This window comes from Giraffa tippelskirchi, chromosome 3 (assembly GCF_054371585.1).
Source record: "Giraffa tippelskirchi isolate mGirTip1 chromosome 3, T2T-mGirTip1v1.2.pri, whole genome shotgun sequence".
Lineage (NCBI taxonomy): Eukaryota > Metazoa > Chordata > Mammalia > Artiodactyla > Giraffidae > Giraffa > Giraffa tippelskirchi.
The window spans coordinates 50,133,707-50,158,563 of NC_137277.1; the positions used below are offsets into that span (position 1 = coordinate 50,133,707).

Consider the following 24,857-nt stretch of genomic DNA (forward strand, 5'->3'; position numbering starts at 1 on the left):
GAGGCTTCCCAGGTGGCCCTAGTGGTAAAGAACCTGCCTGCCAATGCAGGAGCCACAAGAGAACCTAGTTTGGTCCCCGGGTTGGGAAGATTCCCTGGAGGACAGCATGAAAACCCACTCCAGTATTCTTGCCTGGAGAATCCCATGTACAGAGGAGCCTGGCGGGCTACAGTCCATGGGGTCAAAGAGGCGAACATGACTGAGCGACTAATTAGCACATACGTACAGATGAGACAGCTAAACTGACTTATGCAAGATTACATAAGTAGAATAGGATACTCAAGGCTATAATCTTAATTCCCAATTTAATTTTCCTCCCCACCGAACTATTTACAAGAAACCTGCAAACCTATAACATTATGGCCTTTTAGAGTTAAGATGTATTGGTTAGAAATAAAAGATGGTCTCATGTGTGTTTAGCAAGGAACATCATAGAAACAGAATGATTCCTACCTTCACTTAGAGATGGACGAATTGGTGGTGAAACCAATGGGCCAAATGTCTCTAAATCGAATCGTCCAGTTCGCGATTGAGCCTTCAGCAACCAATAGCGTTTCTCCAGATCAATGATGTCTGATTCCTCCACTGAGGGTCAAATCAAACAAGATCATAAAACCTCAGTCTTCTCTTCTAGGCAGTTAGTTAGCTCATCCTGGTAATTCAACTTCTAAGGATATATTTTAATTTCCCAGTTATACTGCTAAAAACTACCTAAAACAAAACTCTGAAAGACAAACATATTATACCTAAAATGAAATTAAAAGTAAGTCAAATTAACATAAAACGGGTTTTAAAATGGAATTTTTTTCCCCGGTAGGCTCTTTTAAGTCCAATACGTAAAACAGTAAACAACTGAGATGTTTCATTCTGGTTTCCCACAACATTTTAATCTGTACTCATCTTTGGTAATAGTCAATCTCTATCCTGGGTTTGATGATTTTATACACACATAAGTATATACATATATTCTCTCCTGGCTATACTGTAAACATCCTAACAGAAGGATCCCATGTCTGATTCATCCTGTTGATATGGTAACTACTTACACATTCAATACTTACTAAAGAAACGAAAAGGAACAGGATAAAAGATGTTAAAAGTAAGGAAGTTCCCTTTGATGTTCACCTGAAACTATCACAACACATTGTTAATTGGCTATATCCCATTATATAATAAAAAGTTAAAAGATATATATTAAAAAAACCCAAATTATGAAGTCAATAAATGAGAAAGAAAGTAGATTAGAATTTATAATGTGATAGGTAATAGGGGCATCATGAAAATATGAACAGCTTTTTCTCCTCATTCATCAGAAAATGCATTTTCTTTTTTAAAAAAATCACAGATAAGCTCTAACTATGGTTACATTCTATATGTGTGAATTTTTCCTTCCAAGGAACAAAGACTGAAAAAATTATTAGAATCTCAGTGACCTGTAAGGCAATATCAAAAGTACAGCAAGGTTTCCCTGGTGGATCAGTGGTAAAAGAGTCCACCTGCCAACGCAGGTTTGATCCCTGGTGCAGGAAGATCCCACATGTCATGAAGCAACTAAACATATGTGCCATGACTACTGATCCTGTTCTCCAGAGCCTGTGCTCTGCAACTACTGAATCCTGCTCACTCTAGAGCCCATGCTCCACAACGAGAAGCCACCGCAACAAGAAGCCCACGCACTGCAACTAGAGTAGCCCTCACAGCTAGAGAAAAGCCTGTGTAGCAGCGAAGATTCAGCACAGCCAAAAATAAAATGAATAAAAATTTTAAAAAAGCACAGCATACATATTATTGAGGTCCCAGAAGAGTGGGCAGAAAATGTTTAAAACAATTAACAGCTGAAAAATTTTCAAATTTGATAAAAACTATAATGCCATAATCCAGAGGTTCAATGAACCCCCTGTGTAAGAAAAATTCAAAGAAAACCAAACCAAGGTAAGATGTAATCAAATTGCTGATAAAGAAAAAAATCTCTAAAGCAGCATGAGAGGGGAGAAAAAATACATTATAACCAGGGGAATTAAGCAATGATTTCTCTTCAGACACAAGGCAGCCAGAAGACAATGGGGGCAGGGGGAGGGGAAGAGGATCAAAAAGGAAAAAAAAAACTAAAACTCTATTTATCTCAAATTCTACATCCTATGAAAAATCCTTCAAAAATAAAGGTAAAATAAAGCATTTTTTTTGACAAACAAAAGCTGAGAGAATTCATCAACAGCAGAACTATACTAAAAAGAATATAAAAAGATGTTCTTCAGATTAAGTTAAGTGATACCAGATGGAAACCACTATCTATACAAAGGAATGATGAAAACAGGAAATGCTCAGCTCCTAACGTCCATCTGATATCATCAATCATAACAGACTGTGGGTGGGCGTTTAGCTGCGGCTTTGGTTAGATGAAGTATACCTCTAGTTCAAATGTTCTGAAGGTGAGCTCAGCTTTCTATTCCGGAGAGCCCAGAAACTACTAGTTTTTGAAACTAGAGGTCTACAAATTCTAGCCTCATTGGCTGCACACGTTTGTATAAATAATGTTTTATTAGCACACAATAACATTTACATACGTATAGTTTATGGTTGCTAATGTGTTACAATGGCAGAGTTGAATAACTGTAATGAAGAGCCATATGGCCCACAGGTCTAAAATATTTACTGCCTTTTTAAGAATATGTTTGCCAATCCCTGTATTGAAACTGCACAACCACAAGACTCCAACTCCATAAAACGACAGCATCTGAGGACCACAGTCTTCAGAGTGCAACCTTCAAGATTCTGAGACTTCAAAACTATGAGCCCATGAAACTGCTAGCCCATGACACTGCCTAGCCTCAGTCTCAGCAAAATTTCCACAGGACAGAACTACTGGCTGGAGATGATTATCTCCTGACAGTGTGAGGGTAATATGGGCAGAGATCTCAAGGAGGCAAGGGGTCCAATCATGGAGAAAAAACACTTTAGACAGAAGGAACAAGGACAGAGGCTTTGAGATGAGAGCATGTATCGAAAGCTCAAGGAAGAGAAAGAACAAGAGCGGCTAAAGTGAAGTGAGTAAGCAGAGGGAATAATAATAATAGTAAGGAGAGAGTAGGAGGAGATAAAGTCAGCAAGAAAACGGTGGTCAGGTTATACAGCCCACTGGAAAGATTCTGATTTTAAGTGAAACTGTGAACCACTGGAGGGTCTGAAGCAGAGGAGTGCCGTGATCCAACCAACAAACATCACTTTTGACTGCTGAGTTAGGAATAGCCTGGTGGGCAGCTAAGAAGAGAAGTGTGTTTAAATCAATACATGCAGTTAAAAAACATAAAGACTACAATAGATTAACAAGTACCAGACATACAATTCATAAAAATGGGGAGAACTTTTCACTAAGAATAAAACGTCATTTGAAAACAACAATTTAAACAGAATCATGCTATGTCTCTGCTTCAAAACTTTTTAACCCTCTTTCCCAAGATACCTGCATGGCTATTTCCACAACTCCTTCAGATCTTTTCTCTTATGTCACCTTCTCAGATCTTCCAAAGTCCATCCCATTCAATGACATTCCTCCACCCCTTTCCTTCTTTATTTACTTTGCTCTCTACGACTCATTTGTTTTGTTTATTGCTGTCTCCTCCAACTAGAACATATACTCCTTGTAGGCAGGTTTTTGGGTCTATTTTATTCTTTGCTATGTTCTAAAACTTAGAATAATACCTGGTACATTTTGAGCACTCCATAAATATTTTTTAATTGACAAATAGCTTACAAGTTACCTGGGAAGACAAGAACAATGTATTTTAAATTTCCAGTGACTTCAAAGCTTTCATTCTTACACTATTTCTTAGCAGTTTTAATAAAAATTTCAGGGAAAAACCTGTCCTCATCAGCAAGATACCTAAGAGATAGTCAAGTCAACATATGTATTGTACTGTTTTTATGTAAGTATCATAGTCATAAAAATTGGTTAATAAATGAAAACATAATCCACCCACTTACATAAAATTTTAAGAAAAAAAAACTACTCCTTTGGCTTGACCTTCAAGGGGCTCCCAGGACAGAAAGGTAATGTTTCTCCGTCTTTCCTTCTATCCCCGACTCTACTCTGACGCTCACTATGTCTAAGGTCTAAAAGAGAGTATTTACTTAAAGGACCTAGGAATGACTTTCTTTTGAAAACAAAAAATAAAAATCCTTTGCTGGGAGAACAAAATTTTGTACACATCATCTTATATATCAATAAATGAAAGAAGTGAGATTTTGAGAAAGACACTGTTCTAATTTATTCTTAAGTAGAAAGAAAAGTTCATGGGACTAACTATATACCTGCCATAGCTGAAAACAAAAAGGCCTTGAGACACGTACCTGGAGTCAAGTTCAGTTCAGTTCAGTTCAGTCGTTCAGTCATGTCCGACTCTTTGCAACCCCATGAATTGCAGCACGCCAGGCCTCTCTGTCCATCACCAACTCCCGGAGTCCACCCAAAACCATGTCCATCGAGTCGGTGATGCCATCCAACCATCTCATCCTCTGTCGTCCCCTTCTCCTCCCGCCCCCAACCCTACCGAGCATTAGGGTCTTTTCCAATGAGTCAACCCTTCGCATGACGTGGCCAAAGTATTGGAGTTTCAGCTTCAACATCAGTCCTTCCAATGAACACCCAGGATTGATCTCTTTTAGGATGGATTGATTGGATCTCCTTGCAGTCCAAGGGACTCTCAAGAGTCTTCTCCAACACCACAGTTTAAAAGCATCAATTCTTCGGCGCTCAGCTTTCTTCACCGTCCAACTCTCACATCCATACATGACCACTGGAAAAACCATAGCCTTGACTAGACATACTTTTGTTGGCAAAGTAATCTCTCTGCTTTTAAATATGCTATCTAGGTTGGCCATAACCTTCCTTCCAAGGAGTAAGCGTCTTTTAATTTCATGGCTGCAATCACCATCAGCAGTGATTTTGGAGCCCAAAAAAAATAAAGTCTGACACTGTTTCCACTGTTTCTCCATCTATTTCCCATGAAGTGATGGGACCGGATGCCATGATCTTAGTTTTCTTAGTTTTCTGAACCTTGAGCTTTAAGCCAACTTTTTCACTCTCCTCTTTTCACCTTCATCAAGAGACTCTAGTTCTTCTTCACTTTCTGCCATAAGGGTGGTGTCATCCGCATATCTGAGGTTATTGATATTTCTCCCGGCAATCTTGATTCCAGCTGTGTTTCTTCCAGCCCAGCGTTTCTCATGATGTACTCTGCATATAAGTTAAATAAGCAGGGGGACAATATACATCCTTGACATACTCCTTTTCCTATTTGGAACCAGTCTGGTGTTCCACGTCCAGTTCTAATTGTTGCTTCCTGACCTGCATACAGGTTTCTCAAGAGACAGGTCAGATGGTCTGGTATTCCCATCTCTTTCAGAATTTTCCACAGTTTATTGTGATCCACACAGTCAAAGGCTTTGGCATAGTCAATAAAGCAGAAATAGATGTTTTTCTGGAACTCTCTTGCTTTTTCGATGATCCAGTGGATATTGGCAATTTGATCTCTGGTTTCTCTGCCTTTTCTAAAACCAGCTTGAACATCTGGAAGTTCACGGTTCACGTATTGCTGAAGCCTGGCTTGGAGAATTTTGAGCATTACTTTACTAGCATGTGAGATGTGTGCAATTGTTCGGTAGTTCGAGCATTCTTTGGCATTGCCTTTCTTTGGGATTGGAATGAAAACTGACCTCTTCCAGTCCTGTGGCCACTGCTGAGTTTTCCAAATTTGCTGGCATATCGAGTGCAGCACTTTCACAGCATCACCTTTGAGGATTTGAAATAGCTCCACTGGAATTCCATCACCTCCACTAGCTTTGTTCGTAGTGATGCTTTCTAAGGCCCACTTGACTTCACATTCCAGGATGTCTGGCTCTAGGTGAGTGATCACACCATTGTGATTATCTGAGTCGTGAAGATCTTTTTTGTACAGTTCTTCTGTGTATTCTTGCCACCTCGTCTTAATATCTTCTGCTTCTGTTAGGTCCATACCATTTCTGTCCTTTATCGAGCCTATCTTTGCATGAAATGTTCCTTTGGTATCTCTAATTTTCTTGAAGAGATCTCTAGTCTTTCCCAATCTGTTTTCCTCTATTTGTTTGCATTGATCACTGAGGAAGGCTGTCTTATCTCTCCTTGCTATTCTTTGGAACTCTGCATTCAGATGGGAATATCTTTCCTTTTCTCCTTTGCTTTTCACTTCTCTTCTCTTCCCAGCTATCTGTAAGGCCTCCTCAGACAGGCATTTTGCTTTTTTGCATTTCTTTTCCATGGGGATTTTCTTGATCCCTGTCTCCTGGACAATGTCACGAACCTCTGTCCATAGTTCATTAGGCACTCTGTCTATCAGGTCTAGTCCCTTAAATCTATTTGTCACTTCCACTGTATACTCATAAGGGATTTGATCTAGGTCATACCTGAATGGTCTAGTGGTTTTCCCTACTTTCTTCAATTTAAGTCTGAATTTGGCAATAAGCAGTTCATGATCTGAGCCACAGTCTGCTCCCGGTCTTGTTTTTGCTGACTGTATAGAGCTTTTCCATCTTTGGCTGCAAAGAATATAATCAATCTGATTTCGGTGTTGACCATCTGGTGATGTCCACGTGTAGAGTCTTCTCTTGTATTGTTGGAATAGGGTGTTTGCTATTACCAGTGCATTCTCGTGGCAAAACTCTATTAGCCTTTGCCCTGCTTCATTCTGTACTCCCAAGGCCAAACTTGCCTGTTACGCCAGGTGTTTCTTGACTTCCTACTTTTGCATTCCAGTCCCCTATAATGAAAAGGACATCTTTTTTGGGTGTTAGTTCTAGAAGGTCTTGTAGGTCTTCACAGAACCGTTCAACTTCAGCTTCTTCGGCGTTACTGGTCGGGGCATAGACTTGGATTACCGTGATACTGAATGGTTTGCCTTGGAAACAAACAGAGATCATTCTGTCGTTTTTGAGATTGCATCCAAGTACTGCATTTTGGACTCTTTTGTTGACCATGATGGCTACTCCATTTCTTCTAAGGGATTCTTGCCCACAGTAGTAGATATAATGGTCATCTGAGTTAAATTCACCCATTCCAGTCCATCTTAGTTCGCTGATTCCTAGAATGTCGATGTTCACTCTTGCCATCTCCTGTTTGACCACTTCCAATTTGTCTTGATTCATGGACCTAACATTCCACGTTCCTATGCAATATTGCTCTTTACAGCATCGGACTTTGCGTCTATCACCAGTCACATCCACAGTTGGGTATCGTTTTTGCTTTGGCTCCATCCCATCATTCTTTCTGGAGTTATTTCTGCACTGATCTCCATTAGCATATTGGGCACCTACTGACCTGGGGAGTTCATCTTTCAGTGTCCTATCTTTTTGCCTTTTCATACTGTTCATGGGGTTCTCAAGGCAAGAATACTGAAGTGGTTTGCCATGCCCTTCTCCAGTGGACCACATTGTGTCAGACCTCTCCACCATGACCCATCCGTCTTGTGGGGACTAATTAGAATCAATGTACTTGACTCCAGTCAAGAATCAATGTACTTGACTGGGGGCCGGCAGCAGGCCAGTTGATTCTTGACTGGAGTCAAGTACATTGATTCTAATTAGTCCCCACAATTTACCTTGGGCCTTGGGTAATTCCTCTAGCTGCCACTGCCGGCCCCCAGTCAAGTACATTGATTCTTGAATGGAGTCAAGTACATTGATTCTAATTAGTCCCCACAATTTACAAAGACGAATGCTCTCCTGGAAAGTTCTTGCCTTGACTATTCGAGAACATATACTCTTAAAACCTATGGAGAAGGAGTCCAGGAGCAACAATGAAGTTACCCTACACTTGAAGTAAGGGCTTCCCTGATGGCTCAGACAGTAAAGAATCTGCCTGCAAAGTGGGAGACCTAGGTTTGATCCCTGGCTCTGGAAGATCCTCTGGAGAAGGAAATGGCAACCCACTCCAGTATTCTTGCCTAGAAAATCCCATGGACAGAGGGAACTGTCAGGCTACAGTCCATGGGGTTGCAGAGTCGGACACTACAGAGTAACTAAGTCAGAAAGTAGTCACATTCCACTTCCCACTTCTTGAAGTAAAGGAAACTAATCACTTATTATTTACTAAAAGTAATAAGTAACTGAGTGACAAGGATATAAGATAATGTATTTTATGAAGTTAAAAAATGAAAATACTAATAACACTAAATTGATTTAAAAATTTGTATCACTTGTTTTTATTAAACTAGTGATATATTTTGCTGCATGAAAAATATTAAAAATGTAGGTAATCAAAAAAAAAAAAGGAAACATAGTTCTTTGGCTTCATTTAACTATAATCATAAACGTACCTGACTGTCACCTGGCTTGTTTGGGAAGATTACATCTAATAATTTCATTCTATCATCCATACCATTGTATGATTTTTCACATTACACAAAATCCTAGTTCAGAGGGGTGTTTTTTTGCTATGCCTCGTGGCTTGCAGGATGCAGAATCTCAATTCCCCAACCAGGGACTGAGCCCAGGCAGCAGCAATGAAAGTGCCAAATCCTAACTACCAGGGAACTCCCCCTAGTTCACAGTTTTAAATCATCAATGGGATAAATTCATTTTTAAGATTTTACAGAAAAATCATCAAAAGTGAGTGAAAGTCACTCAGTCGTGTTCGACTCTGTGACCCCATGCACTATATAGTCCATAGAATTCTCCAGGCCAGAATACTGGAGTAGGTAGCCTTTCCCTTCTCCAGGGGATCTTCCTGACCCAGGAACTGAACAGAGGTCTCCTGCATTGAAGGTGGATTTTTTTTTTACCAACTGAGCTATCAGGGAAGCCCAAAATCATCAAAAAAGATGACACAAAAAAAGATACAATTTTCATACAAGGTACATGTCTCAGGTACATACAATATAACTATCATATATTTTTTCTTATTTAACCAAATTACAAATATACTACATCCATACTACATTCATTACGATATTGTAACCTCTTGATGAATCAACCTCTGCAAAGTTTCAATTACTTTGTAACTGGAATTGATTTTTAAAATTATATGAAACTTCTGAGTTGTCAGCTGAGCTGCTGAGAAGAAAAATAACTAACTTCATTTTCACTTAAAGAAGTTAGAGGTAATAATTGCAGTAGTTACTCTATTTGCACTTCATAAATCAATACTAAAACTTCTACTTTATTTGCTAAACAGGAATGAATTTATCACCCACCTACGGGTATAATTTTTTCTGGTTCGCAACAGTAGCATAACATAATCCCAACAGTCTAAATAGTTCTTGCCCTGCCCTTTGGGCCATCCTAATCAAGTCCCACCTTACCGGAAGGCTCCAGCTGCAGAAGCTGCTTTTTAATGCCAGAATTGGATTTAAAAACAAAAACAAGGCCCAGCAAAATATCAAGTATTCTCAAAGAGTAACACAGTTCTGTAACATTTCTGAGAAAGCAACCTGTTCTCAAAAGCAATGACCTTCTGCAATCTACTTAAGCCTTACATCATTACAACCAGATAAGAGGATAATGAAGAGGATATTGAAGAAGGGACATGAAGATTTACTAGGCAGTTGATGGCCTAAGAATCACTGAAGTACTTTTTTCTTACACAAAGGAGGTCTTAACATTGCAAACTAAAATGTGGCAAGGGAATATAATAATATGTATATTTTAGTTGAGATAATAAATGCTAAAATAGAGACTATATAAATTTGACTCAGATAAGAAAAGAAAAACCATGAAAAAGAGTTCAATGGCTCTAAAATTAGCCCCAAATATTTATAAATTACCTCAGGATCTAGAGTCTACTATTTGAAAAGCATACTTACAGAAGAATTAGCACACATATTTTCTCCTAAATAATATACCTGATCTCTATGAAAATATGATCATCATTAAGGAAAAAAATTCTCAATTTAAAACACAGTCCTTAAAAATCATAGTTCTTCTAATCACCTCTTTCACTGTTGGTAAATGGGCAATCATTTGATGATCTTGCTGGATCCAATGAAATTAATTATTAAAGAGAAATTCAAAATAATAATCATTTGAAGGTATCCCAAGGGGGGAAAAAAAGGAAATTGGAAAAGTGAGCCTGCAAGGCTGTCCAAAGTAAGTCTGAGGAAGATGGCTCACCGCAACCACAACTATCACATGACCACCTCCTTTTACCTGCAATCACCAACCACTCATAAAAGATTAAAGAAACAAAATGAGTGTGTGTCAATAAACTATCTTCAAATCCTAAAGTGATAATAATATGCACTCTGGGTTCTAATATCCAAAGTTTAGCACCTGTTGGCTATCTGATCTTGAGAAAAGTTTCTTTTAACTCTTCATAGCTGTGGTTTCCTCATTTTTGGAATGGAGATAAAATGAACTTCGGAGATGGCACAGGCTTAAATGAGACAATGTACAAGGAGCACAGTGTTTCCTTTAGTAAGTGCTCAATCTGCATGTGGTAAATTGGAACCTTCCAAAACATTTTTTTTTTTTTGAGAAAAAAAAAGAACAGGAGCAATAGTCAAGATCATTTAATATTTGGCAAACATTTATAAAAACATTTTATGTGTCTGACATTGTGCTAAAAATTAGACATGCTTGTGAACAAAATAATTGTATTTAGACTCTAGTAGAAGAGAAAGTGGGTCATTTTAATCTAGTGTGGAAAGTACAGTGAAGGAACAGAGACACAGAGTTTTCAGAGAGCACATTAGCAGATAGGCCCTAGAAGTCTTGATATTAAAAGAGGTACACACAGAACATCTAAGAGTTGACCAGGGAAAGGAAAAAAGAGTGTAGCAGAAGGATATTACAAATAAAGGCAAAAATACGTGTAAAAATCTCTATGGAAAACAGGTAGTATTAGGTTGGTACAAAAGTAATTGCAGTTTTGCAATGTTGCACTTTGCCATTTGATACTGGAATATATTCTTAAATAAATGTGGCTATGTTATACATCATTTTAATGTGCATTTCTCACTTAGGTTTTTTTTTTGCGCTAATGACTTATTACTTGATGCGTATATTTATTTTATACTAGGGAAATGAAGTCAGACAAAAGGCAAATTTGAGTGATTTTCTTATTCACGTTCAAAATAAGTCATACAGCAGCAGAGATAACTTGCAACATCAACAATGCATTTGGTCTAGGACCTGCTAACGAACGTACAGTACAGTGGTGGTTCAAGAAGTTTTGCAAAGGAGATAAGAGCCTTGAAGATGAGGAGCGTAGTGACCGGCCATCAGAAGTTGACAACAACCATTTGAGAACAATCATCAAACCTGATCCTCTTACAGCTACATGAGAAGTTGCTGAAGAACTCAATGTTGACCACTCCATAGTCATTTGGCATTTGAAGCAAATTGGAAAGATGAAAAAGTTCGATAAACATGTGCTGCATAAACTGACAGCAAATAAAAAAAAATCATCATTTTGAAGTGTTGTCTTCTTCTATTCTACGCAACAAAATAAACCATTTCTCGATCGGATTGTGATGTGTGACAAAAAGTGGATTTTATATGACAACCAGCGACGACGACCTCACTGGCTGGACTGAGAAGCTCCAAAGCACTTCCCAAAGCCAAACATGAATTAAAAAAAGGTCATGGTCACTGTTTGGTGGTCTTCTGCCTGTCTGACCCACTAGAGCTTTCTGAATTCCGGTGAAACATTACATCTGAGAAGTATGCTCAGCAAACTGATAAGAAAACTGCAAGGGCTACAGCTGGTACTGGTCAACAGAATGGGCCCAATTCTCCATGACAAGGACTGACAGCACATCATATAACCAATGGTTCAAAAGTTGAATGAACTGGGCTATGAAGTTTTGTCTCATCTGCCATATTCACGTGACCTCTTGCTAACTATCACTTCTTCAAGCATCTCGACAGCTTTTTGCAGGTAAAATGCTTCCACAACCAGCAGGAGGCAGAAAATACTTTCTAAGAGGTCCTCGAATCCCAAAGCACAGATTTTTATGCTACAGGAATAAACAAACTTAGTTCTTGTTGGCAAAAATGTGTTGACTGTAATGGTTCCTATTTTGATTAATAAAGATGTGTTTGAACCTAGTTATAAAGATTTAAAATTCATGGTCTGAAACTGCAGTTATATTTGCACCAACTTAATAATAGAACAGACAAGCAAATACAAAGAATAACCATTGTATTCTGTTATAATTTAAAAAAAAGGAAAAGGAGAATCTATAAGAAGGATTTATGCTATGGACCCACGATAAAAGAAAAAAAACAAGAAAGAACTTGAGTTTCCAGTGAGTGACCTCCCCACCCCCTGCCAAAAAAAAGGAATGTTCAAGATGGCAATTCAACCTAGAATTAGTAGACAGTTCAGTTAGAATGTAGACATTCCAAAGGTTAGTATCTAAAGGATGAGCCTTCAAACTCAAGCAGAGCTTCCAAACTGTGTTTAGATAGGACTATGCATGTACAATAGTAGGGGATTCAATACACTAAATTTGTAAAAAGCTGATTAAAACAAATTACATTTTGAGTCTATAGTCTGTGTCTCCAAATTTCAACACTATGTAATGCTAAATAACCATGAACAAAATGGGCAAGGAAAGGGTACTACAAGAAAAAAACCAAATGATTAGTCTTAGAAAGTAGAATCTTCTTTCAGATATCAATAATAATGATAACAACAACAATAAAATCTGTACCAAACTATTTCAAATATTTAAACTATATAGAAAATGTTTATGTTATCTATACATGTTCTCCAATTCAGAATATCATCAAAATGTGTAAAAATTAACTTGTCAATAAAACACTGTATATATATTAACATTTGACAAAAAAGATCTTTTTAGGAAATCTAATCTTAGGTATTTAAGTAGCAAATTACAAAATAAAAACATATCATAAAAATGTTTAAAAACTTGATAAAAATCTGCTTAACAACTTGACCTTTTGGCTGAAGTTCTAATTCATGAAATTCCCTGGCAGTCTAGTAGTTAGGGCTCAGAGCTTTCACCTAGTCCCTGGCTGGGGAACTGAAATCCCGCACTGTGGGTGGCATGGCCAAAAATCCAAAAAGTTCTAATTCAATTTCTTAAATTTAAATAAAAGGTAAGGTAACAATAGTTTGGAATCTTAAGTTCTAAAAAACTACTGGCCATGACAAAATCTAAAATCTTGTATAAATCAAATCAGTTAATTATTCTAAACTCTGTACTGAATATATAACAGTGCCCTAGTTTCATCTGTGATATACATAAAAGAGAAAAAATTTGATTAAAAATGGCAGTATGTTCAACTTACTTGACTACAAGTTTTACTTTATAATTGCATGTGAAAAAGTAACTAAACGTATCTGTACTCTAACATAAATGTTATTTACAAGTGAAAACTTACAACTCCTTTTTGTTTCCTAGATACCTTGGCTCATTCATTACACAAATTTAAATGGAGTCACTGATGCTTTAAAATAAATGTCTACTTATAAATGATAAGTTAATAACATTGTCTGTTTTTATCCCAATTTTCCACAATCCTAATATATTATTTGAAAAGTTTAATGTACCAAATATTTTTGAATGGAAAGCCATGCAAAGTGGTCCACAGTGAACTGCTTAACCAGCAGCTTAGAATTTATAACTAATACAATAAATCACAGTCATCAGAATATAAACCTGCCCATGTCAGAATTTCTATAAGAAATTTAGCAGTAATTCTGATTTTATGATAATGCTTTCATAGGAAAGTCCACTAAGAAAGCAGCTATTTGCTGAAGCCAGGAGCAACTGAGTTGTCTGTTACACCTTTATTTTTATAAATTGTAAAGGAAAGCAAATTGGTAAGGAAAACATTTTCTTCCTGTTGACATGGATGAGTTAATTTTTGTAGTGATCTACAGTCCTCTGTTAGAAAATTGCTTGTTCCCAAAACAATTCCTCTCTGGAGAAAGTGGGATGAAGCTCAATGACATTCCGTAGCCAAGTGTTCACTAATACAAGAGGATGAAGGGAATCCCTTGGTGGTCCACTTGTTAGGACTCTGTGCTTCCAGTGCAGGGGGCACAGGTTCAATCCCTGGTCAGCGAACTAAGATTTCACATGCCTTGCGGCACCTCCAAAAAAAAACAAAAGAGGATGCATATTCATGGTAAAGCACCTATTCTATACCAGGCACAATGCTGAGTCCTTTAAAAAAGGTAATATCTCACATAGCACCATATGCTACCGGAAATGCTGCTTCAGCGTAAGGATTATTTTGAGTTGAAGGCAAATGAGAAGCAGCAGATATAAGAAAAGCCCTCTAGTTCCCCCTACTGGCCTAATTTGAAAAGATGGCTTCCCAACCTCTCTACTAGGACCCAAGGAAAGGAGCAGTGACTTCCACAAGAGACTGAGCAAGACCTCTGTTTGAGTGTCTCCTGTGGAGGCACGTGTCAGCAGTGTTCTGCTTCGAGGACCGGGGCTCTGGCTGCAGCAGACCTGGGAGGCGCGGCGTGTGGCATAAGTCCTCTTGGAGGAGGTCACCATTAGCTTCACTACAGAGCCACCGAGCAGACGACAAACAAACTGGATAAGAATTGTAACAAAGAAGTTCTCGCACTGTTGGAAAAGTTCTGGGGCCCACAACAGATTTCCCAACCTGGGGATCCAGCAAAAGGACCGAGAACCCCCAGGGAATCTGACTTTGAAGGACAGTGGGATTTGATTACAGAACTTCCACAGGACGGGGGAAACATTCTAAGAGCGCACAAACAAAACACTGTGCACACCAGGACCCAGGAGAAAGGAGCAGTGAGTGCACGAGAGACGGAGTCAGACTTGCTAGTGAGTGTCCAGGAATCTCTGGTGGAGGTGTGTGTCGACAGCAGCCTGCCTCGAGGTCAGAGGCACTAACTACAACAGTCCTGAGAGCTGCGGCATGCTGGCATAAGTCCTTCTGAAATGAAGGAGGTCGTCATTACCCCTACCATAGTTTGGCCTCACTGAAAGATGAACTCCCCAGGTCAGTAGGTGACCAATATGCTACTGGAGAAGAGTGGAGAAATAACTCCAGACAGTATGAAGAGGCTGAGACAAAATGCAAACAACATCCAGTTGTGGATGTCTGGTGGTGAAAGTAAAGTCTGATGCTATAAAGAACAATACTGCATAGGACTCTGGAATGTTAGGTCCATGAATCAAGGTAAATTGGAAGTGGTCAAATAGGAGACAGTAAAAGTGAACACTGACATTTTAGGAATCAGTGAACTAAAATGGACAGGAATGGGTGAATTTAATTCAGATGACCATTACATCTACTACTGTGGGCAAGAATCCCTTAGAAGAAATGGAATAGCCATCATAGTCAACAGGAGTATGAAATGCACTACTTGGGTGCAATCTCAAAAATGACGGAATGATCTCTGTTCATTTCCAAGCCAAACCACTCAGTATCACAGTAATTCAAGTTTATGCCCCATCCACTAATGTGGAAGAAGCTGAGGTTGAACGGTTCTATGATGACCTATAAGACCTTCTAGAACTAACACCAAAAGATGTCCTTTTCATCACAGAGGACTGGAATGCAAAAGTAGGAAGTCAAGAGATACCCGGAGTGCAAGTTTGGCCTTGGAGTACAAAATGAAGCAGGGCAAAGGCTAACAGAGTTTTGCCAAGAGAACGCACTGGTCACAGCAAGCACCCTTTTCCAACAACACAAAGAGATGACTCCACACATGGATATCGCCAGATGGTCAATACCAAAATCAAACTGATTATATTCTTTGCAGCCAAAGATGGAGAAGCTCTAGACAGTTAGCAAAAACAAGACTGGGAGCTGACTGTGGCTCAGATCATGAACTCCTTATTGCAAAATTCAACTTAAATTGAAGAAAGTAGGGAAAACCACTAGGCTGTAACTGTTTGGCCTAAATCAAATTCCTTACGATTATACAGCGGAAGTGACAAATAGATTCAAGGGATTAGATCTGACAGACAGAGTGCCTGAGGAACTATGGACAAAGTTTCATAACACTAGGGGGCAGTGATCAAAATCATCCCCAAGAAACAGAAATGCAAAAAAGGCAAAATGGTTGTCTGAGGGGGCCTCACAAATAGCTGAGAAAAGAAGAGAAGCTAAAGGCAAAGGAGAAAAAGAAAGACATACCCATCTAAATGCAGAGTTCCAAAGAATAGCAAGGAGAAATAAGAAAGCCTTCCTCAGGGACCAATGCAAAGAAATAGAGGAAAACAATAGAATGGCAAAGACTAGAGATCTCTTCAAGAAAACTAGGGCTATCAAGGGAATATTTCATGGAAAGACGGGTACAATAAAGGACAGAAACAGTATCACCTAGCAGAAGATATTAAGAAGAGGTGGCAAGAATACAGAAGAACTATACGAAAAGATCTTAATGACTCAGATAACCATGATAGTCTGATCACTCACCTATACATTCTGGAGGGCCAAGTCAAGTGGGCCTTAGGAAGCACTACTACGAACAAAGCTAGTGGAATGATGGTATTCCAGCTGAGCTATTTCAAATCCTAAGAGATGATGCTGTTAAAGTGCTGCACTCAATATAACAGCAAATTTGGAAAATCCAGCAGTGACCACAGGACTGGAAAAGGTCAGTTTTCATTCCAATCCCAAAGAAAGGCAGTGTCAAAGAATGTCCAAGCTACCGCACAATTGTACTCATTTCACACGCTAGCAAAGTAATGCTCAAAATTCTCCATGCTAGGCTTCAACAGTACGTGAACCAAGAATTTCCAGATGTTCAAGCAGGATTTAGAATAAGCAGAGGAATCAGAGATCAAATTGCCAAAATCCATTGGATCATTAAAAAAGCAAGAGAATTCGAGAAAAACAACTACTTCTGCTTCAAAAGCACACTGACTATGCAAAAAGCTTTTGACTGTGAGCATCACAACAAACTGTGGCAAATTCTTAAAGAGATGGGAATACCAGACCATCTCACTTGTCTCCTGAGAAGCATGTTTGCAGGTCAAGAAGCAACTGTTAGAACCAGATATGGAACAATGGACTGGTTCCAAACTGGGAAAGGAGTACCGTATATTGTCACCCTGATTATTTAACTTATATGCAGAGTACATACATTATGCGAAATCCTGGGCTGGATGAAGCAGAAGTTAAAATCAAGATTGCCGGGAAAGTATCAATAACCTCAGATATGCAGATGACACCACCCTTATGGCAGAAAGTGAAGAGGAACTAAAGATCCTCTTGATAAAGGTGAAAGAGGAGAGTAAAAAAGCTGGCTTAAAACTCAACACTGAAAAAACTAAGACCATGGCATCCTGTCCCATTACTTCATGGCAAACAGATAGGGAAACAATGGAAACAGTGACAGACTTTACTTTCTTGTCCTCCAAAATCACTGCAGATGGTGAGTGCAGCCATGAAATTAAAAGATGCTTGCCCCTTGGAAGAAAAGCTATGTCAAAGCTAGAAAGTGTATTAAAAGCAGAGACATTACTTTGCCAACAAAGATCCGTATAGTGAAAGCTATGGTTTTTCCAGTAGTCATGTATGGATGTGCCAGTTGGACCATAAAGAAGGTTGAGCACTGAATAATCAATCCTTTTGAACTGTGGTGCTGGAGAAGACTCTTGAGAGTTCCTGGACTACAAGGAGATCAACCAGTCCATCCTAAAGGAAATCAACCCTGAATATTCATCGGAAGGACTTGTGCTGAAGCTCCAATACTTTTGGCCACCTGATGCAAAGAACCGACTGATTAGAAAAGACCCTGATCCTAGGAAAGATTGAAAGCAGGAGGAGAAAGAGACTACAGAGGACAAGATGTCTGGATGGCATCACCGACTCAATGGACATGAGTTTGAGCAAGCTCTGGGAGATGGTGAAGGACAGGTAAGCCTGGAGTGTGCAGTCCATGGGGTTGCAAAGAGTCAGACACAATAGTAACTCTTCTACCAGGAAGGATAGATGTTAATCACGAGAGAAAACTCTAGATCCTTATCAACCTGAAGATGGCACCAGAAGAAAGAATCTATATAACAAATCTTATTAACCAGCCAAATCAACCAAAGGCTTCTCTAGTAGCGCAGACAGTAAAGAATCTGCAGGATTCCCAGGAATGCAGGAAACCCAGGTTCGATCCCTGAGTCGGGAAGATCTTCTGGAAAAGGGAATGGCAACCCACTCCAGTATTCTTGACTAGAGAATTCCATGGACAGACCATGGGGTCGCAAAGAGTTGAACATGTCTGAGGAACTAACATACATACATCAGGCAATAGTTTTTCCATGTGTTTGTTTTCCTACAATGTGCCACTCCTAGCAGCTCAAAGTTCTTTTCCTTTGTTTTGTCACTTCTCCACAAAATTATCGTTCTTTGCTAAGATGCTATGAAAGCTCAAGCTCTAACTACCCCTTTGAGTTATTCATCACTAAATGTTCCAGTGCGTAAGTAACTCAGTAAGTAATAAGTAAGCTTATGTTTTTCTCTTGTTTTCTGTCTTTTGTTAGTCTAATTTAAAGGGCTCCACCCAATGAACCCAAGATGAGTAGAGGAAAATACTTTTCCTTCCCTGCCCTCCTTACCACAAATCTATGACATAAGTTGTATCATTATACTTGTTTTCCATAGACAAGTAAGAAGTTAAGAGGTCTGCAGACTAAATAAGTGGCTCACTGAATTCTGCAAAGAGATAGAGGAAAATAGTGGAATGAGAAAGACTAGAGATCTCTTCAGGAAAATCAGGGATACCAAGGGAATATTTCATGCAAGACAGGCACAATAAAGGATAGAAATTGTACAGACCTAACAGAAGCAGAAGATATTAAGAAGAGGTGGCAAGAATACACAGAAGAATAACTATACAAAAAAGATCTTAATGACCTGAATAACCATGATGGTATGTGATCACTCACCTAGAGCCAGACATCACAGAGTGTGAAGTCATGCGGCCCTTAGGAAGCATCACTACGAACAAAGCTAGTGGAGGTAATGGAATTCCAGCTGAGCTATTTCAAATCTTAAAAGATGATGCTGTTAAAGTGCTACATTCAATATGCCAGCAAATTTGGAAAACTCAGCAGTGGCCACAGGACTGTAAAAGGTCACTTTTCATGCCAATCTCAAAGAAGGGCAATGCCAAAGAATGTTCAAACTACCTCACAATTGCACTTAAACCACATGCTAGCAAGTAATGCCCCAAATCCTTCAAGCTAGGCTTCAAAAGTACATCAACTGAGAACTTCCAGATGTACAAGCTGAATTTAGAAAAGGTAGAGGAACCAGAGATCAAACTGCCAACATCCACTGGATCATAGGGAAAGCAAGGAAATTCCAGAAAACCATCTACCTCTGCTTCATTGACTATGCTAAACTTTTGACTGTGTGGATCACAACAAATTGTGAAAAAATTTTGAAAGAGACGGAAATACCATACCACCTGCCTCCTGTGAAACCTGTATGCAGGTCAAGAAACAACAGTTAGGACTGAACATGGAACAACAGATTGGTTCCAAATTGAGAAAGGAGTATGTATATTGTCACCCTGTTTATTTAACTTATGTGCAGAGTACATCATGCATAATGCCTGGCTGGATGAATCACAAGCTGGAATCAAGACTGCCAGGAGAAATATCAATAACCTCACATATGCAGATGACACCACCCTTATGGCAGTAAGCGAAGAAGAACTAAAGAGCCTCTTGATGAAAGTGAAAGGGGAGACAGAAAAAGCTGGCTTAAAACTCAACATTCAAAAACTAAGATCATGGCGTCTGGTCCCAGCACTTCACAGCAAATAGATGGGGAAACAAAGGAAACAGTGATGACTTTTTTTGGCCTCTAAAATCACTGCAGATGGTGACTGCAGCCCTGAAATTAAGACATTTGGTCTTTGGAGGGCTTCCCTGGTGGCTCAGCTGGTAAAGAATCTGCCTGCAATGCAGGAGACCTGGGTTTGATCCCTGGGTTGGGAAGATCCCCTGGAGAAGGGAATGGCTACTCACTCCAGTATTCTGGCTTCCCTGATAGCTTAGTTGGTAAAGAATCCGCCTGCAGTGCAGGAGACCCTGGTTCAATTCCTGTGTTGGGAAGATCTGCTGGAGGAAGGGATAGGCTACCCTCTCCAGTATTCTTGGGTTTCCCTTGTGGCTCAGCTGGGAAAGAATCCACCTGCAATGTGGAAGACCTAAGTTCAATCCCTGGGTTGGGAAGATCCCCGGAGAGGGGAAAGGCTACCCACTCCAGTATTCTGGCCTAGAGAATTCCATGAACTGTGCATGGGGTCACAAAGAGTCAGACACAACTGAGCGACTTTCACTTTCACTGAGCCTTGGAAGAAAAGCATTGACAAACCTAGACGGTGTATTAAAAAGCAGAGACATTACTTTGCCAACAAAGGTCCGTATAGTCAAAGCTACGGTTTTTCCAGTAGTCATGTATCAATGTGAGAGTTGGACCATAAAGAAGGCTGAGCATGCCAAAGAACTGATGCTTTTGAACTGTGGTGCTGGAGAAGACTCTTGAGAGTCCCTTGGACAGCAAGGAGGTCAAACCAGTCCATCCTAAAGGAAATCAGCCCTGAATATTCACTGGAAGAACTGATACTGAAGCTGAAGCTCCAATACTTTGGCCACCTGAGGCAAAGAACCGACTCACTGGAAAAGACTCTGATGCTGGGAGAGATTGAAGGCAGGAGAAGGGGACGACAGAGGACAAGATGGTTGGATGGCATTACTGACTCAATAGACAAGAGTCTGAGCAAGCTCTGGGAGGCTGCAGTACATGGGGTTGCAAATAGTTGCACACAACTGAGTGACTGGACAACAATAACAAATTATTTCTCAAAATGCAGCTCATGGTCCATCCATATCAGAATTACCCAGAGTTAAAAGTACAGAGCCCTACGGCCCACAGATAAAAAATCTTTGAAGACAGAACCATAACCTGCACTTTTAACACCCTCTTCAAATAATTCTAATGCTCAAGATAAAGGCTATTAACTACAAAATAGTGGTTGAATAGTAGATTATTTTGGTATATCCCTCTTACAAGAAATAAGGATACAACAAAATTCAGCTAAGAGATCAGCAATTAAAAATATTATAAATAAGTGAGAAAATTAAAAGCATAAGTTATTTCTTCAGGTTTTTACCACACACTGCCAACTTACTTCTATAGCCACCAAGGAAACCAACTTCTATAGCCACCAAGGAAACCAACAGGTACATTATAGAAGGAGATAAAATAATTAGTTCAGACAGCTTATTCCATGCAGTGTTTGTTTTTTTTGACATAATTTTATTTATTTTTTAAATTAATATTTATTGAAGTATAGTTGCTTCATAATGTTCTTTTAGTTTCTACTGTACAGCAAAGTGAATCAGTTATGTGTATACACATATCTTCTTTTTCCCTATAATATTTAAAGTCGACTGATCCTCTGTGCGCCTCAAGTTACTGCTAACCAATTTTCCGTAGCTCACATAATTTTTCTAACCAAAAGTTTTAAAAGGAAGATCTAAGAACAACTATTTTGCAATCTTAAGCAGTTCTTTAAATTGACATATACAATTCATTTTCACCCTAAAAATATGGTAGGTCTTTATACGAACACTTACATACTATGAAGTTGTTAAACTTTATTCAAACATGATGATTTATCTTGGTCCTTCTCCCTCCTATGGGTTTAGTCCTACAATCCTAAAACAACATATTCCTCCTGCTCTCTCCTGGGGAACTCAAATGTTTAAATCAATACTCAGAATGCAAACTTTTGGTTGTTGAAAATTTCCAACACAGTTCAGTCCAACAACATGCATTGTGGTTCACTGAACTAAGAAAAACCCAAAGATGAATAGAATATAAGCCTTGTCCTCAAGAGACTTGTAACTTCTGTTGAGAAACAAAGCCATTTTCAACTGACTTTACAGTAAGTCAAAAAGCATCTTAAATACTTTAATTCAAAAGTAAAATGTGCACGAATGCAAAGAGGAAAGTGATTAATTCCAACTGCAGAAAAATGGAGAAGGCATGACAAAAGGGTTATGACATTTGGGTTAGGCTTGATGACAAAGTATTTCACCTGTCAAGAACTGAAAGATGGAATGTATTCTTATATGAAGGAATATTAGAAGTGATGGTAGATAGGGTAGCCATGAAAGTTCATGGTACAGTCATGGAATACTGACCAGTGCTCTTCAGTTGAAGCTGAGAACATTGAGTGAGGAGAAATGGGTATTGAAAATTAAGAATAATAAACTAAGAGACTTTAGAGTCTTATTTAGGAGTTTAAAACTTTGTTTTACAGAGTATGAAGATTTCTCAAAGGTTTCAAAGCAGGGAAGTAAGAATGGTTTGTTTTTTCTTTTATGCAAACTAAATAAACAAAAACGGAAATGTGTCTTTCATTACTCCTATTATCAAACCACAGTCATGTCAGATAAGTAAGAAAAACTATTATAATGATGACAGTAGCAAAGAAAGATGCAAGAAATATGGTTGAGTTAAGATTGGTAAGATTTATTATGAAGCTTGATAAAGAAAAGTCAAAGGTAACTTCAAATTGGATTACTAGAATTATTAGGTTGGTGCAAATGTAATCCCAGCTTTTGCATTGTTGAAATTTGCCATTTGATACTGGAATACATCCTTAAATAAATGTGGTTATGTTACACAGCATTTTAATACACATTTCTCACTTTATGTTTTTTTGCTAATGACTTACTACTTGATGTGTATTTTATATTTATTTTAGACTAGGGATATGTTAGACAAAAAGCAAATTCGAGCAATTTTGTTATTCCAGTTCAAAATGGGTCCTAAAGCAGTGGAAACAACTTGCAATGTCAACAATGCATTTGGCCCAGGAACTGCTAACTACCATACAGTGCAGTGGTGGTTTAAGAAGTTTTGCAAATGAGACGAGAGCCTTGAAGATGAGGAGCATAGTGGCCGGCCGTCGGAAGTTGACAACGACCAATTGAGAGCAATCATCAAACCTGATCCTCTTACAACTACATAAGAAGTTGCTGAAGAACTCAATGTCGACCACTCTACAGTCGTTTGGCATTTGAAGCAAATTAGAAAGGTGAAAAAGCTTGATGAGTGAGTGCCTCATGAACTGACAGCAAATCAAAAAAAACCATCATTCTGAAGCATTGTCTTCTCTTATGCCACTCAACAAAAATGAACCGTTTCTCAGTTGGATTGTGATGAGTGACGAAAGTGGATTTTCTATAAAAACTGGCGATGACAGTGGCTGGACTGAGAAGAAGCTCCAAAGCACTTTCCAAAGCCAAACTTGCATCAAAAAAAGGTCACGGTCACTGTTTGGTGGTCTGCTGCCCATCTTGAGATAGGAGGCAGACGGGTTCCAAGTTGGACATTTACAATCAACCAGCCTCCTGCATGCATTTCCTGAGACAACAGCTACGTGGGCTCCAGTTGAGGAATTTACAATCGCCCTCCGAAATGGAAGTAACAACAGAAACAAGGTAAACAGCCAGTCTTTTTCTCTTGTAAACATCTTGAGGAAATATAATTATGGTGAGGAAATAATTATGGCAAGGACAGAGAGGCAAAACCCTTTCTGAGTAAAGGACTGAAGGATCTCCGCTTCCCCCTTTTTAGGATAAGGGAGACACCACTTTTCCACAAAGGCTTCTTGGGGCCAAAAGTCAGAGGATAATTTCAGGCCATAGTGAGTCCTGCTCCTCCCAGAAGTCTTTGCTTCAAGATTCATCTTGGCTAACGGGGCGTATGTACACCCCAGAGGAGAATCCTGATACAAATTAGCGGGGGGAGGAGAACAAAGCAAGATGATCGGCCTGAAGGAAGACAAAAACTTCTTACTTTAAGGCAATGGCACCCCACTCCAGTACTCTTGCCTGGAAAATCCCATGGATGGAGGAGCCTGGTAGGCTACAGTCCATGGGGTCGCTAAGAGTCGGACACGACTGAGTGACTTCACTTTCACTTTTCCCTTTCATGCACTGGAGAAGGAATGGCAACCCACTCCAGTATTCTTGCCTGGAGAATCCCAGGGACAGTGGAGCCTGGTGGGCTGCCGTCTATGCGGTCGCACAGAGTCGGACACGACTGAAGCGATTTAGCAGCAGCAGTTACTCTTTACCTTCTGCCTCCTTGCCTGAATTCGTTTTTAACTAGTCAGGCAAGGACTAGGAAGGGACTCTAGCCTTCACTGCTGGCCCCTGTGGTCCACTGGTTAGGACTCCCAGTCTGGGAAACTAAGACCTTGCTTCCAGCTATTGCTCGCTTCTGCTTACTGTTAAGCTGCCATTTGCTGCTGTGCATGTCTGAAATCAATCTGCTCCACCACAGCATTCTGAATCCTGGTGAAACCATATATCTGAGAACTATACTCAGCAGATCAATGAGATGCACCTAAAACTGCAAAGCCTGCAGACAGCATTGGTCAACAGAAAGAGCCCGATTCTTCTCCACAACAACACCCGACCGCCTATCACACAACCAATAATTCAGAAGTTGAACAAATTGGACTACTAAGTTTTGCCTCATCTGCCACATTCACCTATGTTCAGCCAACTGACTACCACTTCTTCAAGTATATCAACAACTTCTTTTGCAGTGAAAATGCTTTCACAACCAGCAGGATCCGGAAAATGCTTTCCAAGAGTTCATCGAATCTTGAAACAAGGATTTTCATACTAGAGGAATAAATAAACTTATTTCTCATTGGTAAAAATGAGTTGACTGTAATGTTTCCTATTTTGATTAATAAAAATGTGTTTGAGCCTAGTTATAAAGATTTAAGGGCTTCCCTGGTGGCTCAGACAGTAAAGAATCTGCCTGCAATGCAGGAAACCCAGGTTCAGTCCCTGGGTCGGGAAGATCCCCTGGAGAAGGGAAAGGCTCCC

At 39.3% G+C, this 24,857-nt stretch overlaps 1 protein-coding gene across 11 annotated transcripts in view; it reads right to left on the bottom strand.

Annotated features, from left to right (window-relative positions):
* The window catches only part of USP32 (ubiquitin specific peptidase 32), a 244,980-nt gene that overhangs the window by 60,407 nt on the left and 159,716 nt on the right, over nt 1-24,857 (bottom strand). For all 11 annotated transcript variants that reach the window (XM_081584982.1, XM_081584979.1, XM_081584983.1 and 8 more), the window contains one exon: nt 454-585. In XM_081584982.1, the coding sequence (XP_081441108.1) occupies nt 454-585 (132 nt within the window). The remainder of the gene's footprint in view (nt 1-453; nt 586-24,857) is intronic.